General features: G+C 42.0%; 1 protein-coding gene across 2 annotated transcripts; it reads right to left on the bottom strand.

Moving 5' to 3' along the window:
• Positions 1-106: 106 nt before the first annotated feature.
• On the bottom strand, positions 107-15539 carry fbxl2 (F-box and leucine-rich repeat protein 2). 2 transcript variants are annotated; one of them, XM_044172282.1, is made up of 14 exons: positions 14870-15424; positions 10034-10095; positions 6592-6646; positions 5609-5683; positions 5243-5337; positions 4533-4697; positions 4159-4285; positions 2996-3070; positions 2768-2898; positions 2252-2312; positions 2083-2127; positions 1628-1684; positions 1292-1504; positions 107-977 (listed from the first exon to the last, which is right to left on the bottom strand). In XM_044172282.1, the coding sequence occupies exons 1-14, from the start codon at positions 14897-14899 to the stop codon at positions 870-872; spliced, it is 1299 nt and encodes a 432-aa protein (XP_044028217.1). In that variant the 5' UTR covers positions 14900-15424; the 3' UTR covers positions 107-869. The 2 variants fall into 2 exon arrangements, with proteins under 2 accessions (XP_044028217.1, XP_044028216.1); XM_044172281.1 differs by having other exon boundaries at positions 1292-1684; positions 14870-15539.
• Between the last annotated feature and the right edge of the window lie 313 nt (positions 15540-15852).

Here is a 15852-nt window from a genome sequence, read left to right as displayed (position 1 = left end):
AAAAATAAAACAATTTTTTGTTGGCATACCCCAATTTTGAGTGAGTTGCCATAAGTGTAATTCTTTTTTCCATTGCAAAACATTCTTTGTAGGAACAGAATCAAAATCTCAACAAAAGTTTCTCAGATGCACAAATATGTCACACGTCTCATTCTGTACTTCCTGTTTTTTTCTCAACTCTTCCACACTAGGGAGTTGAGCTGGCTGTGCGAAAGCTTCACTGTTTATATCCAGAAGATCTACATTTCCCACAACCCAGCTCTCACCTCCCTCCATGCTGCGTGTTTATTGGTCAAAGCAGAATGAATCACAGGATGGTCACATAGAGGTGTCATGTGATTGGTTGAGATGATACTCCACAGACAGTTGTCCAAGATGACAATATCGTCATTTTTTTTTTTTTTGTTTCAACATGATGCATTGTAGTTCCACTGTTCAGACCAGCCCTCCCCCCCAACTCCAGCTGTCCAGATGCAGTCCTCTACGCCCACAGGTGGGGAGTCAGGGGTGTGAGGAGCAGAATGGAGTGGAGAACATGTTTTTGCCTTTATGGTGAGAAAGAGAGAATGAGACAGAAAGAGAAAAAGAGAGAGTCCATCTGTCCATGTTCTTTCCATCCACCCCACCACACCCAAACCAGATGCTGCTGCAGTGCTGATTGTTGAGCAAGAGGAGAGGAGGGGCAGGTTCAACTGATCAGGGATCAGTGGCGATCAGTCTATGTATTGATCAGTGATCAGGAGCAGTGAGCGGGTCCAGCCCCTCCTCTCCCCTACACCTTCCCCAGTTCCCCCACTCCCACCCCATTTCAGCCCATATCAGAGCAGCAGGACCTGTAGACAGAGGTGGCCCCCCCTGGCCCTCCACTGTCAGAGGATGATGCAGCAGCGGCACAGACGCTGGCCACCTCCATGTACAGAGGGAGGAGGTGTCACTGGAGCAAAGTAGGCATGGACCTTGATCTCTGGAAGGTGGGCCTATGTAGGGAAGAGGTGTGTTAATACAAGGATATTAAAAGACAACAAAAAAAAAACAGAAAAAAGTTATTTGCATACTTGTTGAGAGTTGGATGAGAAGATCAAGGCCACTCTCTTACTATTATGAGTATTGATCTTCTCATCTACCTCTTGACAAGAAAGCGAAAAAATGTATTGTCACGGTATATGACTTTTAGATAAAATAAGGTACAGAACAAATGAGCAGAGAAGTGATTTTAAGAAGTCACTGATCCAATCCCCAACAAGAGCAGAGTCTATGTGATCAAAAACATGTTCCCATGATTTCCACTGACCCGGATGCGTTTGATGCCAGCCCTGGTGACTTGCTGACAGTCGTAGAGCTCAATGCGCTCTAGGCGATGGCAGCTCTTCAGGTGCTCCAGGGTCACATCAGTGATGAGGGGGCAGTTGTCCAGCTCCACCACAGTGAGGCGCTCTTGGCCACAGGTACTGCTGCTTAGAGCTCTGATGCCATCGTCTGTGATCAGCTCGCAGTGGGACAGGGACTGTCCAGGGCACGGCAGACAGGGTTGAAGACACACAGATATAAGGATTAAAGCTCCAAACGCTTGCAGATTGGCTGAGGTAGAACCTGGCATAAAATCAGAACTGCAGGTGTAAATGTTTACCAGGGCTTGCAGGCGAGGGCAGTGGATAGACAGCTGAACCAGGGTGTTATCTGTCACCTGTGGAGAGGACAAGCTTGATTAACGTACTGTCACATGTCAAGAGACAGTCTTAATTCACAATTTTTGGAAGTGTGTGTTGCATGTTCGTATCTAGTTTTGTATCCTGCTAAAACTTTTTCTTCTGTGTCACATCTTTTCTATCTCCCTCTCTGCTTTCTGTCAAAATCAATTTGATTTTGATTTGATTTGAATTTGATCAAAATGATCATTGTGCCACTCACTCTCCCTCTTATCAGGAAACATACCCTGCAATGCACGCAATCACATATGTCTTTTTCCTACAATCTAATCTCTACCCAGACAAATAGATCAAAGCCAAGAATTATTCCAGATTTAACATAAACAACCATGAGCATGATGTTGGGAATAAATAAGGACACCACAAAATGTCTTACCAAAATACATTCTTCTAAGTCCATTTTCTCAAGCTCATGACAATTCTGTGAAGAAAAACAGAAATTCAAAATCATTCAATCGAACTCAAGAGATATCGAGGTGAAATGGATGGCTGACCCAACAAAAGGTTCAGAGAAAACAGGACAAAAAGAGCTAAATGAAACTCACCCTGGCCAGCACAGTGAACCCAGCATCCGTAACATGGGAGCATCGTGCAGCTTCAAGGATCCTGAGAACACACAAACACGCACGCAACTTAACTTAAGGCTACTTGGAGGGTATGTTTTAGTGTGGTGTGTTACCAAGGTTTATCAAAATCATCAGCCAACAATTGGATATGAAGAGAAAGTAATGACAGATTCTCTCCACTAGGTTTGGGATCATGTATCAGACCTGAGATCCTTGTCGGATTGTAACCTTGTTTGTTCAATAAAATCTGTTTCTCAAAATTTTTAACATGTTTACAAGTGTGTTGAGGGACACCACAGATGAAAAAGAGACTCTGGCCTTTTCAGGTAGCTAAAATTAAATGCAAAACCACAAATAACAATGATTATTCTAGTCCATTTTTGGAAATGATAGCAGTCAAACTGCCTGAGGAGATTTTATGGATACATTTGTGGATATATTTCGTGAAGGATGGTGGGACAGGTGTGTCCGTGCATATGTGTGTGTTTTTCTCACTTGAGTCGGGGACAGTTGAGTCCCATTGCCGTGAGGGAGGCATCAGTGATGTTACTGCAGCCAGACACACAAAGGATCTGTAGCTTGTGGCATCCTCGGCACAGACTGACCAGGCCTTCATCTGTTATTTGCTGGAGGCAACAGACACACAAGACAAATTACAAAAACACAGAGGCATACAGACGCATCCCTCATCCCCCGCATCCCACAACCAAATGTTTGTCTTACTGTGCAAGACTGCATATTGATGGTGGTGAGTTCTGGGCAGTGTTTTTGAAGGTGTTTCAATGCTCCATCGTCCAGCTGGGTTAAAATAAAAAAATGCACAGTATTATTAATCAAACACCTAGATCAATAATTTATGTATGTGACTCTGTTTATGTGTGTTGATGTATCTGCTAATAATCAATAGTGGCTTGTGATTGAATGCCTCTTGAAACTTAAAATGCCCCCCTATAACTTTTGCTCAATTTTACCCGTTTTTCCAATGAGTTAAATCAATTCATGTGTGTCTACGGTCCCCTGCGAGCCCAAAAAGATGATCCGTTGGGGATTCATGGTATTTTTTCCGGGTAAGAAAAATAGACTAGACTTTGGTTATTAAAACAACGACAACAACAACAGCGCACACAGCCTGAAGAAAATATTGGCTCTACAGAAGCAGCAGAAAAAGAAAATGCCAACCTGACACAAACCACTATATCAACAAAAAAACAACCAATACATAAGTAAAAAACCCAAATTCCATTGGATGGAAAATGTACTGTGTTGGGAACAGTATTTAGAGAAAAGGGCACATTTCTCTTAAGTAAGTAATTTTTCAGCAGTGGGAAAGAAATGTGACTTGTGGTTATGTTTTTTTATTATTAAAAATGTATAGGTATTTGTTTTGAGTATTCTGTAGTTTTACCATTTCTCCTCAGCTGAAGCATATTGTGAGCTGTCTTCACCACCAGAGGACCCTGTTTGTTTACAGTAAACTGTAGTGAACAGTGTCCTCTGGCAGCAGGTAACACGATGACGTCTTGATGCATGGGAGGATAAAAAAACGGATAAAAAGCAGGAAAAATGTTTTAACCAATCTACTCCTTTTAAGAAATCTTGGCATTTTATGGGGAAAATTTGTAAAAGGATTAGCCTTAATTATGGTCTTTTATTAATGTATTTTTTATCTTTTATGATATTTGGGCTATATAAGTGTTTAATTAGAATTGTATTTCAAAACATTTAATTTAACATGAAATAAAAGCACTCTGTAAAAGGGTCAAAATGCCAATAAAGAAGGCCTAAAATGCCCACTGAAAGAAAAACAAATTCTTGCCCTGGCGTGTGTGTGTGTTTATGTATGTGTATGTGTGTGCATGTGTGTGTGCGCACTGCCATTCCTGTACCTGTGTGCAGCCTCTGAGGAACAGTGCTCGTAAACCATTGCAGCCTCTAGCCAGAGCCTCAATGCCATCACGTGTGATCTGGTCACACCATGACAGGTTCAACATCTCCAGCATTCTGCAGCCATCACTGAGCACGCACACACATTACACAATGAAGATAAAGACAAAACACACAGGACATGTGAACCAAATGGAGATATGTGTTATATTACACCTGTGTACATTTATCATTTCCTTAAGAGTTCAACAAAAAACAGTGTGCACAATATAGAGTGTGTGTGTGAGGGCTTGAGAACTATTTTCTGTAAGGGGTTGATAGTTACATGGGTTTTAGGTTTAAGTAGCCAGGGCAATACCAAGTGTGTGGGGGCTACCTGAGGGCCTTGAGGGAGTGGTTGCTGATGGACACACAGGAGGTGAGATCCAGCTGTTTGAGTTTGGAGCAAAACTTGCTGAGGCTGAGACAGGTGCTGTCTGTTATCTTGGTGCAGCCGTTCAGGTTCAACACTTCGATGTTTCTGCAGTTCTGAGCAAATGTCCTGGGAAAGAGTTGAAACAGTAGAGAGGGAGAAGGGGGAATTAATCAAGAGTCGCTTCATTGAATAAATAAGAAGTCAGATGCTGGGAGCTGCTCGGGAGCCAATTAACAGAGTCATCTACAGGCCCTTGAGAGGTTGTTGTACAGCTACTGTACATTTCTTTTTTTTATGAAAGCCTTACTCTCCAAAGAACAGCTTGTACCTCTTTAAATCACTTGCTTAAAGAGGTGATAGTAATCTTCAAGAGAAACCATGTAAATGAACAAGGGGTACAACAGTTTCATGTAAAAACAAAATTACACCACCACTGTTCTTTTGTTCTTGTTTGTGTGTGTGCAGTAAAGTGAGATGAAATGGAATCAAAAAAAGAGTTTCTACCACAGACTCCCCTGGGACTGAAGAGGCGCAAGCAACTTAAACTTTAAACATAATCACACAGGAACATAATCACTTTAAACAAAAACAATAAGTAATCAAACCAACAAGAGAATGAGTTTTGGTAAAAGTCAAAGCAGAACCACACTCAGAGACAATGAGAATCTCACTTCATGGAGGCATCTCCCACGCTCAGGCAGCCCCTGAGGCTCAGCTGCCTCAGGAAGCCTCCACAACGCTTCGAAATGTTCTCCACCACCCGCCCCTGAGAGACACAGGGACAGAGAGAAAGAGAGAGAGATGGACAAAGAGATGGACAGAGCCACAGGACAGAGGATCAGCTGTGACGTCGCAGTCGGCACCAAACGCCTACTGACCCAGCACTAAGCCTTGGGCTGGATAATGCTACTCAACAAGCACACACACACACACACACACACACACACACACACACACACACACACACACACACAAAAATACTGTCCATTTTACCCCTTCACTCTTCTCCTTTTCTCTCTCATAAACACACCCCTCACCTCTATGTCTGTCTGGAAGTTGAACAAGTCAATCTTCTGCCAGTTACTGCCATCTAGAGCCAGGACATTCCACGCCTGAGAGGGTGACAGACAGGTTGTGGACAGAGACAGACATGTGGGTCAGACAGAGGTGGGGGAAGGTGAATGGGGACTCTGTTATCATAACATGGTGGAGAAATTAATGAACATATTGGGTCAACCGCTATTGTACAGCACTCTGTGGGTTTGGCTCTGTGTACGCATAAATTATGCCCACTTTCTGGTTCTATGTTCATGAAGCAGGTGCACCAGCCACTGTTTTCACTTCTTACATCCATCTGGAGCCTCTCTAATGTGAGGATTTACATCTTTTCTCTGTTTCATATCATTGTAAACTGAAAATCTTTGGGCTTTGGACTGTTGGTCAGACAAAACCAGACATTTGAAGAAGTCACTATGGGCTCTAGGAAATTATAATGGGTAATTTTCACTGGTGTCTGATACTTTATAGTCAAAACAATTGATTGATTAATAAAGAAAATAATCGGCTGACCGATCATAACAATGGTTGCTACACAGAACACCTACATGAAGCTCAGCAGACAAGAGTTAAACTACCCTAAAATTAAAAACAACAACAGCTACGTATATCATAGAAAAAGATAAAACCTATACTTTGTGCTTTGTCAGAGGTACAGAGGAATAACATTTTCCTTACAGAAACACATTGGAGAGAGGCAGCCACCACAGCTCCGCATTCACAGTCTGCGTGCCAGGCCCTTGTTATTATTCACAGATAGCTCATTCATAAATGGCTTTCAGCTGCAGTGCACTATGGCTAAACAGTGGTCCACTTCCACATAACCAGCAGATGGCACTATATTACAGGCATTTCTAGAGAATTCAATCATGGTAAACCGGTTTCAATTCAACCATACCATAGTTTAGAATTGTGTATTAGTCCACAGTGGGTGGTTTGGAGGTGTAGAGATGGAAGTGCTTACCTTGGACACTTGGGCACACCTACAGAGTGTAACCACATCTAGATAGGAGAATATTCTACAGAGAGAGACAAAAAAAAAAAGAGCATGAGCTTGTCTCAGTTCACCGTTTCCACCTAAAATTTGAATATTTTTCCTTTTGGGGGATTCAATATATGTTTTTTGTGTCTGTAGAAAACAGAACAATCCCCTGTGTTTGGTTGGTAGCAGGAGAGCCCCACAGAGAGGCAGTGTTGGAGCTGTGGGCTGGTCAGCCACAAAGGGCTGCATGCAGCAGGCTACTGGGTCAGCTCAATCCATTAATCTGCCATTGAGTAATCTCTGGCACTCAGACAGGCAAGGCCACAGACAGCATGGGACTGACAGATATACATACATATACAGAAGGACATACATGAAACCAAACATGTATACCTCGTCTGAGTTCCCAGTGATTAAATGGCCTGTTACTGCTCATAGAAGTGCCTTAAAGGGACAATCTATAGGAAAATTTGAGGTATTCAGAGAATTGTCATGGTGCCAAAGCTTTGAGTGCAGCTGGGGTCTGAATGGCCTTTTAACCCTCAGAAACAGGAGCTGGCCATTGTTTCCTTCATATAGACGCGGACAAAGGCTGTGTGTTTGATGTGCGTTATCCCAGTTCATGTTGGGGCATGTCTGTATAATCTATACCAGAGTCTTGTGTCAAGGAGTACATGCATACAATCGACTAAGCAATGCAAAGACATCCACACACATGCACTCTCACACATCTAACACATGGACACACGCACACAGTGTTTGGAGTGATTGCAAGGCCACCAGAGAAGCTGACCAATCAAGCAGGCGCTCATCGATCTCCCCTCTAATAACTGGTTAATGGCTGTGACGCTGGTCATTGATTGGCTGTCTGTTTTAATCAAACACAATCTGATTTTCTATTACGTGCGAGAGAGAGGCCGTTTACTAACCACAGAAGAATTCTGTTAATCATACTCACAGGCAAGCAAAGCATAATAGTTGAGAACAGCCCTGATGTTTTAGATGAAGACAGATTGTTGAATACAGTCATTGACATGGACTTTTTCATGACAGTAAGAAAGAAAAGACAACAGAAAGGGGAGGAGGTGATATAATAGAGCCAAATTTAGAGTATCATGAGTATGTTTTTCACTTTACCCTAATGCTGTCTCTGAACACAGAACATAAGTTAGCAGCCTTTGATTGCTCCGTCAAATCCTGCCTAGGTATTCCTCTATTTTTGACATGGTACATAATGGGATTTTAATGGAGCATAGTCCTATTTATTGACCAAATGTACACCTGGCCCTTCAAGCATAGCAAGATAAGAGAGAGTCAAGTCTTCACTGTGAGTCTAGGACTGGTTGCCATAGTGACACTGGTTAGACATGAATTTGGGCGGTGGTAGGGAAGGTGCTGAGTCAGCACTTCTGGCTAAGAAGACCCTGAACTACTCTGAACTCTTTCTGAGGCTCGTCTGTCAGACAAGGTTCTTCTATATCATGCCACAGTTTTTACAGTTTATATCCATGCTGCACTGGCCTAGATAACAGCTGTTTACAATGCACCACCTGAAAGGCAACGCAAAAACAAGTCAGGTACTCGGGCTTGCTCACAGTGATACATTAAACATAAATAGTAATGCTAATTAAAACACTAATTAATCAAATTAAAAAGACAAATTAGCAAATATTCCTATGGCAACGTACTTGCCAACACATACCACATAGGTCATCTACTCCAGTGGTTCCAAACCTATTTTGGCTGGCAACACCTTAAAATGAATCAATGTCTGCTTGCAACAGCTCTTCACAGGTGACTATATGTCTATGAGTTATATGCAGTTTAACCAAAGAGTGAGTTTCTCCTCTAAACCTCTCAGATCACTTTTAGATTAATCGATTAGTTGAGCCACAGAAAATTAATCAGCAGCTATTTTGATAATCTAATAATCATTCAAGTCATGTTTCAAGCAAAAGTTACCAAACCCATTCTCTGGTCCGAGCTTCTCAAATGTGAAGATTTGATGTTTTTCCTTGTTATATCTTAATATCTTTGGGGTTTGGACCGTTGGTCAAATAAAACAAGCAATGTGAATACCTTACATTGGGCTACAGGAAGTCATTTTATTGACAAAATGATTGAATCATTGATTAATTGTGAAAATAATCGACAGATTAATCAATAATAGAAATAATCGATAATTGTAGCCCTATTTCTTTAGAATAAGTGTTAATGCTTGAGGAGGTAAAAGTGTTTCACAAGAAAAATGCAAAGATCAGAGAAATGTCAGGAAAAATAATCAAAATTTGAATAGTAGAACATTATTTTTCTTCTTTCCCGTCCCATTAATCATCTCACGACCCGTTAGATTTATCTTGCAACCCCTTGTAGGGGTCCCCCTGATTTACTCTATACTCCTAATTAATTTCTAATTACAAAAGTGGCGTGAACTAATTTCCTATATGTGATTTCTGAGTTATTGTGTTTAAAATGTCTACACACAGATTTATACTTGCATTATACATATGCAGCTGGGACAACAATAATGTCCCTCGCTGTGTACCATGATGACAGGGCATAACAAAATTATAAATAAAAGGCTCCAGTCAACCCACTTTCCATGGTTTAAAAACAAGATTTACTGCCATAACAATGAGTCTTCCTCACAGCTGATGTTGTGTAAGTGTCTCAACATGACACATGTGACAGTAAGTCATGTGTTGTAGCTAACGAGTGCATGCGAGTACATGTTTTTCTGTTCACCAGTGATAGAAGTGCTGGTGGTAATGGGTGTACTGGTAGTCTCTGTGGAGCACAGCTGGAGCAGCAGCAGAGCACAGCACTGCGGAATTCCCCACCAGCTAAGACAAGCTATTAATAGCACACAAACGCAGACGTACAGTTTGCATAGGCCCAGGAGCGTTTCACACATGCGCGCACACACACACACACACACACACACACACACACACACACACACAAACATGCAGTACTGTAGTGCAGAAATTAAAAGAAAACAGTCCACATCATGTGTCTGCAGAGCTACACGCAGGTGCATCCCTTTCAAACATACATGCACGCACACACACAAAAATCCATATATAAATCAGTGTGGAGGATGAACATGTGTGAGTGTGTGTGTGATGTCAGATTTATGGGTCATGTGGGACAAAATATTGGTCTGTAGGTCAGGTTAACAGGACCTCATTTCAGACTAGTGACAACATACATAATCCAAAAAAAACACACACAGACACCTACACAGTACACACAACTAGTGACAAAAACACACATACACACTCCTACACAATAACTGTTCAAGGCTGCTTCAGCTAATGAGTAACCCTGACCTAAGCCCTTGTCCCCAGGGTCTGTTGTGTTGTATTTTGTGTGTGTGTGTGTGTGTGTGTGGAGGGGGGAGGTTCCGTATTATTAATCTTACCTAAGAAGAAGCTCTTTGGGGAGCTTCTTGTTAATGGGGGCTTCATCGCTGTTTGAGAACACCTGCCGAGACACAAGATAAACAATAACAATGAGTGTGTGCGTGTGTGTGTGTTTGAGGTGGTCAAGAGCAATGATAAAGAAACAAGACATGAGCTTCTACAATGGCAACAAAGGTCAAAACATAGAAAGCACAGAGCATCATTATCATCATCACAAGAACATAGAACATACAGATCTAAAACAATATTATTTCGTTTTGCCAAACTCAAAATGTGTTTAAAGGAGAAGTTCACATTTTTCAAGTAAGTCTTAAAACAATCCTATTCCCATATGTACATTAAAAGCACTGTTGGTCACTTTAGTGGTTCCTTTTGTCCATAATGGCCGCAAAAAGTTCACTTCTTAAAGCAATTTCAATGTAAGTGAGGGGGGACAAAATCCACAGTGTTCATTCTGTATAAAAAATAATAACAAAGCTCAAAGACTGTAACTTTGGAAGATACATTTGACTTGTCTAGCTTATACTGCTGAAGCCTCTTGAGACTTTGGCTGGACTTTAGAATTAATTTTGGATTTTGTCCTCCATCACTCCATCAAAAACGCTTTAGAAAGGGACAAGAGGAATGATTACGTCGACCAATAACACTTTCAATCGACATATGACAGAGTTGGAAAAAAATGTTAACCTATCCTTTAATGAAAAATAGAACCTTGCAGTATCTTTCGAGGTACTAGTGAGAAAAAAAGCTATTACTTCTGTAAGCTATGCTAATAAACAAGCCAGAGCTACATTTGGCTTTCCACATCCCCTCCTTACAAGCTTATAATTCTGTTAGCCTGGTCAGCTTGTTGGCATGCTTATCTCAATTAGTCTACTCGCTGGATGTCTGGCCATCTGCTGAGTGGGACACACACACACACACACACACACACTTACAGGCTTGCAGGTGATTTAAGTCAAACCTGACGAACAGAGGCAGAACATTCTAGATCAGGTGGGCTGTATTCAGCCATGAATTTAAATTACGGCAAACACCCACATTCACTGTGCCTCTGCAGACACGCATCCTGCCAGTGATACACTTGTATCCTCAAAGACTCAGAAACTGTATCTAATGAGGGAGACTCCCTGCTGTGTCACACGCAAACTCAAACACCAAAATGTGAAAACACAAAAAGGGAAATGAGGAAAGGCACAGGGGGAGCAAAGGTTGATTTGGAAAATGTCTTGGCTCCGGCTAACACCATGACAGACGCAAGCTCCTCGAAAGAGAAAGCAATAAAGGAGAGGGAAAAGGGAGGCAGGGGGAACAGGAGACAGAGGCAAACAAAGAAATGGTACAACAGTCAAGGACTACAGGAAAAATATGTACAAAAGTCATTATTAAAATCAGAGAGAGAGAGAGAGAGGGGGAGGGAGGTGAGGAGGGAGGGAGGGAGGAAGTAAAGGACATTTGAGAGGAAGAGGGGGTCAAAAAGACAAAAGGGAGGGAGTTGGTCCAGTCAAGGTCCAGCAAAAGATTAACTAAGCTGGTTTGAATTTTAACATCACGACACAACAGTGGTTTGAAAACCCCATCTGAACCTACTGGTTAACTATATCCAATAATAGCTCCAGGATATAGTTAAAATGTTTTCCATCATTGGTTCCCACATAGCCCTGTACTGAATAACACATATTCACTATCTACCCATGAGGGCCAACTGCCTCTATGGAAAAGCTTAATAAAGATTCTACAAAGTCTCTCAACAAATGCTTAATAAAGCATTTATCATCATCATGTGACCTTCAGTTTCAGTTATATTTGGAGCCGTGTCAGTTGAAGTAAACTGAAAGTAAATTTGCCTTAATTGTACAATACCGTACGTACTGAATGGTAGGAACTTGACCTGTCAACAGACAAGGCCTACAGTATAATATCTCAGTGTCTCTCTAAAGCCAGAGGTGGCTTAGGATTTACGACTAAATTTAGACTTAATTCCAAACCACCTCTGTAACACATCACTCACCTTTGACCTCTCCTTCAACAGACACATATAGACATTTGTACAAGATGGCATTGGCAAAGAACATAGGCAAAATAAAATTTCTGTGATGTGGTTTAAACTTGCAAACTGAAACATAACTTTTACTGTGTAATGGCATCTAGTCTGGTACTGTCCAGATATTTAAAGTTCTTAAAATTCACATACAGACATTTCAGATTACTGCTGACACAATTCATCCATTAGTCGATCGAAAGAAATTTAACAATCATTAACATCAACAATTTTGATCATCAATTATCAATTAATCATTATATTCATATATCAGGGATATAAAATATTTGCTAGTTCAAGCCTGCTACTATTCTCTCTTTTATATCATTTAGGGCTGCCACTAACGGTTATTTTCATTATTGATTAATCTGCTGATTATTTTCTCGATTAAATGATTCATTGTAACAGTCCAAAACCCAAAGATATTCAGTTTACTACAGAAAAATTTTCACATTTGTGAAGTTGGTGCCACAAAATATTTGTGGCACCAACATTTACATTTTTATTTGCCAACAGACTTAACCAATTATCAAAATAGCTGCCTATTAAATTTCTGTCGCTTGACAAATTGACTAATCGACAAATCATTGCAGCTCTAATATAATTTCTTAATGGAATATTTTGGGGGTTTTGGACTGCTGATGTTACCTTGAGCTATTGGAACTTGTGATGGACATTTTTTACTATTATTCATAGACTAAACCATTAATCAGAAGAAGACAAAGAAGCTGGCATACAGCCGACTTACAGTCTATTCTCCTCTTCCCTCCCTTAGTGTTGTGCAACCCAAACCCAATGGAAGAAGTTGTCAGGTGTAATGGCACGAACATAGTATTTGGTGTGTAATCTCAGCCACGGGTATGACATTAAAACAGCAAGGTTCAAAGCCATCTCTGGTACGCATGCTTCATTAAAGTTCGCCTCAGCATTCTGGTGCCCTCGTTCCCTGTGCCAGCAGAGTAGCATTCCCAAGCAGGGAGTTCCTCTCTGCAGTAATACTCCTATTCCTAGACAGTGTACAACAGGGTGGATATGCAAATCTGGGTTTTGAACTTGCATGACTCAGGTTTAGTTTCCTTGCCACATTAAAACAACTATGAGGAAATTAGATCTAGGTCATACTATGTGTTCAATTTCTGGCCTGCAATGCAACAACTACAAGGGGCTTGTGCCAGGTGTTTATTATAAAGCATCATGTCAGGTGTTCGGCTATTAGTCATCACTCCCAAATCCTACTCTATTACCCCCTACTCTTCAGTCTCTCTCTCTGACACACACCGGCTTGTTTCCCACCACACACTGGTTTTCATCTGCATCTAAGAAGCTTACAGCTCTGTTGAGAAATCCACTGATATGGCAACACACATCAGCACCACCACCTTCTGTTCTCACTCACTCACACGTAGACTCATATGTTCATACTACTGACAAGCTTACGGCGGCTGAACACCTGATGGAGAAAGTCAAGTAGCATCAAGTCAAAAACCTAAAGAATCTCAACAATGTGCTGATGATATGTCAGATAAACAATGCTCACAGCTTAGTTGGACGGGAGCTGGTTTAATGTTTGTACACAATTACAAAGAAAACGTTGACAAAGCAAAACATGGTGATTATTAATCCACAGGTATTAAACGTGAATCAAAGGTTTGTGAGCAAAGATGCACTTCTGTAAAACTGCATGCAGTTGAGCAGTGGTGAAAAGTATGTTTACTCAAGTACTGTAGCCTACTTAAGTACAGTTTTGAGGTGCATGTACCTAGTATTTGCATTTTTGCTACTTTATACTTTAACTCCACTACATTTATGAGGCAAATATTGTACTTTTTACTCCACTACAAGTATTTGACAGCTGTAGTTACTGGTAACTTTGAAAATCTAGGTTTTAAATACAAAGCAGATAATCATCTTTTCAAATATGATGTATTAGTATAGATTAAACTACCCAACAGAGTATAAAGTAGTTAGATTTCAATCCATAATAACGTCCAGTAATATAACACTGGCAGGGATCATTCTGCCTGCATTATGAGTTTACTTTTGATACTTTAAGTAGTCCTACATTTTGCTGCTGATAGCCTTTTCTTAACCTTAAGATACTGCAATTTTTACTTAAGTAAAAGATCTGAATACTTCTTCCACCACTGCAGCTGATCACTGGATCTCTAACCTGTATGAAAGGGCGTGTGTTTACCACTTTCCTGCAAAACTGATCATGGAAATATGAAAAGGTTTATGGGAGTATACATGACAATTCATAGCAGTCATGTTATATTCCATATTATGACTGAACACAAAAAGGACCGTCTGTAGTGTGCCAGTGAACCTCCTGTGGCACCTGTCAGTCACAGGTATTACAGGAGGTGTCACAGGTTTTGCGGTGTTATCTGCAAACCGAAGTGATGACTAACTGAATGCTGCTACACTGCTCATATTTACTCTTCATCTGCAGCCCCAGTCCCCCTCCTGAATGCCTGTAACCTCAGGCGACAGTGCCTGCCTGCCAGCCAGCCAGCCTCGGCCCTGATATATTGACTATCCTCAGCCACAGCCCTCCTATCCCGCAGTCCTGAGCTCCATGTTGTCGCTGTCTACTGGTGCGGCAGGACAATAACAGGATTTCGGATTACCCTTGACCAACAAAACGCCTCGGCTCCCGACTGCATGTAAAATTAGGAGCACGGTCCACACACACACACACACACACACACACTTTGCTTATACAAGCCCACGACTCCCACGTCTACTAGAAACAAACAGTTTAACCGTTGGTGGTCCACTCCCTCTGTCATACCTCGAACCGGCCCTTGGTGATACCGTTCATATCTGCGGCGGCACGTCCCTGCTACAAGCCGCACAGACACCAGTCGAGCCGTTTGACGAGCGCCGTTATTGTTTTTGTCGCCGTTTTATTTTTGGTCGGCCGGAGTGTAAGAGCCGAGCTGGAGCTGGAGCTGGGTCCTCACACCCTCCCCCCCCGCCCCAGCCGTCAGCGAGGCTCCTGTCTCCGGGTCAGTGAGGTGGTGAGGGTGGTGTCGGTCCGGGGCGGCCTGCGGTAACGTTAACGGTCGTTGTCTCGGAGACCAACGGCTCCCCAGCCCGTCTCATCACAGGGCTACCAAAATAACAATAATAACATGGACGGTCTGTCAAGTGACTTCACTTCCGCCTCTCCCTTCATCGCTCCAGCGCGAGTCAGCTGGCCCCCAAATCCCCCAAGTTTGCTAAAAACACACGGGAAACGCCAAATTAACGTCCGCTTTCATCTCTCACAGTGTATGCCCCGCATCAGGCACGCGTACGGCGACTGTCATGGACGTTTTCCCCAATGTTTTCTGTTTACTTGCGGGGAAGGGGAGGGTTTACGTGACGTCACTGCTGCGGGAAAAGCACGCGTGGTCGATTTGTTTTGATTGTGGGGTCTTGCAGATATTTTGGAAAATAACGACAAAAGGGTCCTTTTAGACCGCGTTCACCGTGCCACTCGCGGGCGTAACAGCACCGAGACGTGACCTGACACGAGCCTGCGGGTCTGATTAAAGGAAGGTAACGCTCACATCTCTGAACGCCAGATCCTGGATCCAAGACTTTCTCTCCATTAGAGATGTGAAACACTGTCACATTAAGGCTTCAACCTGCAGACACACACACCCAAAACAACTTGTACTGACTTCTCTGTCACTGCATTATGTAAACTGCTTATGTAGCAGCAGTAGTGGAGGAAGTAGTCCTTTATTGAAATGAAAATAACTAGGCTATATAACAGTGTAAAAATAC

Source organism: Siniperca chuatsi, linkage group LG17 (assembly GCF_020085105.1).
Source record: "Siniperca chuatsi isolate FFG_IHB_CAS linkage group LG17, ASM2008510v1, whole genome shotgun sequence".
NCBI lineage: Eukaryota > Metazoa > Chordata > Actinopteri > Centrarchiformes > Sinipercidae > Siniperca > Siniperca chuatsi.
The sequence above is the reverse complement of the archived record's forward strand: the minus strand, read 5'-3'. Positions and strand labels throughout refer to the sequence as shown.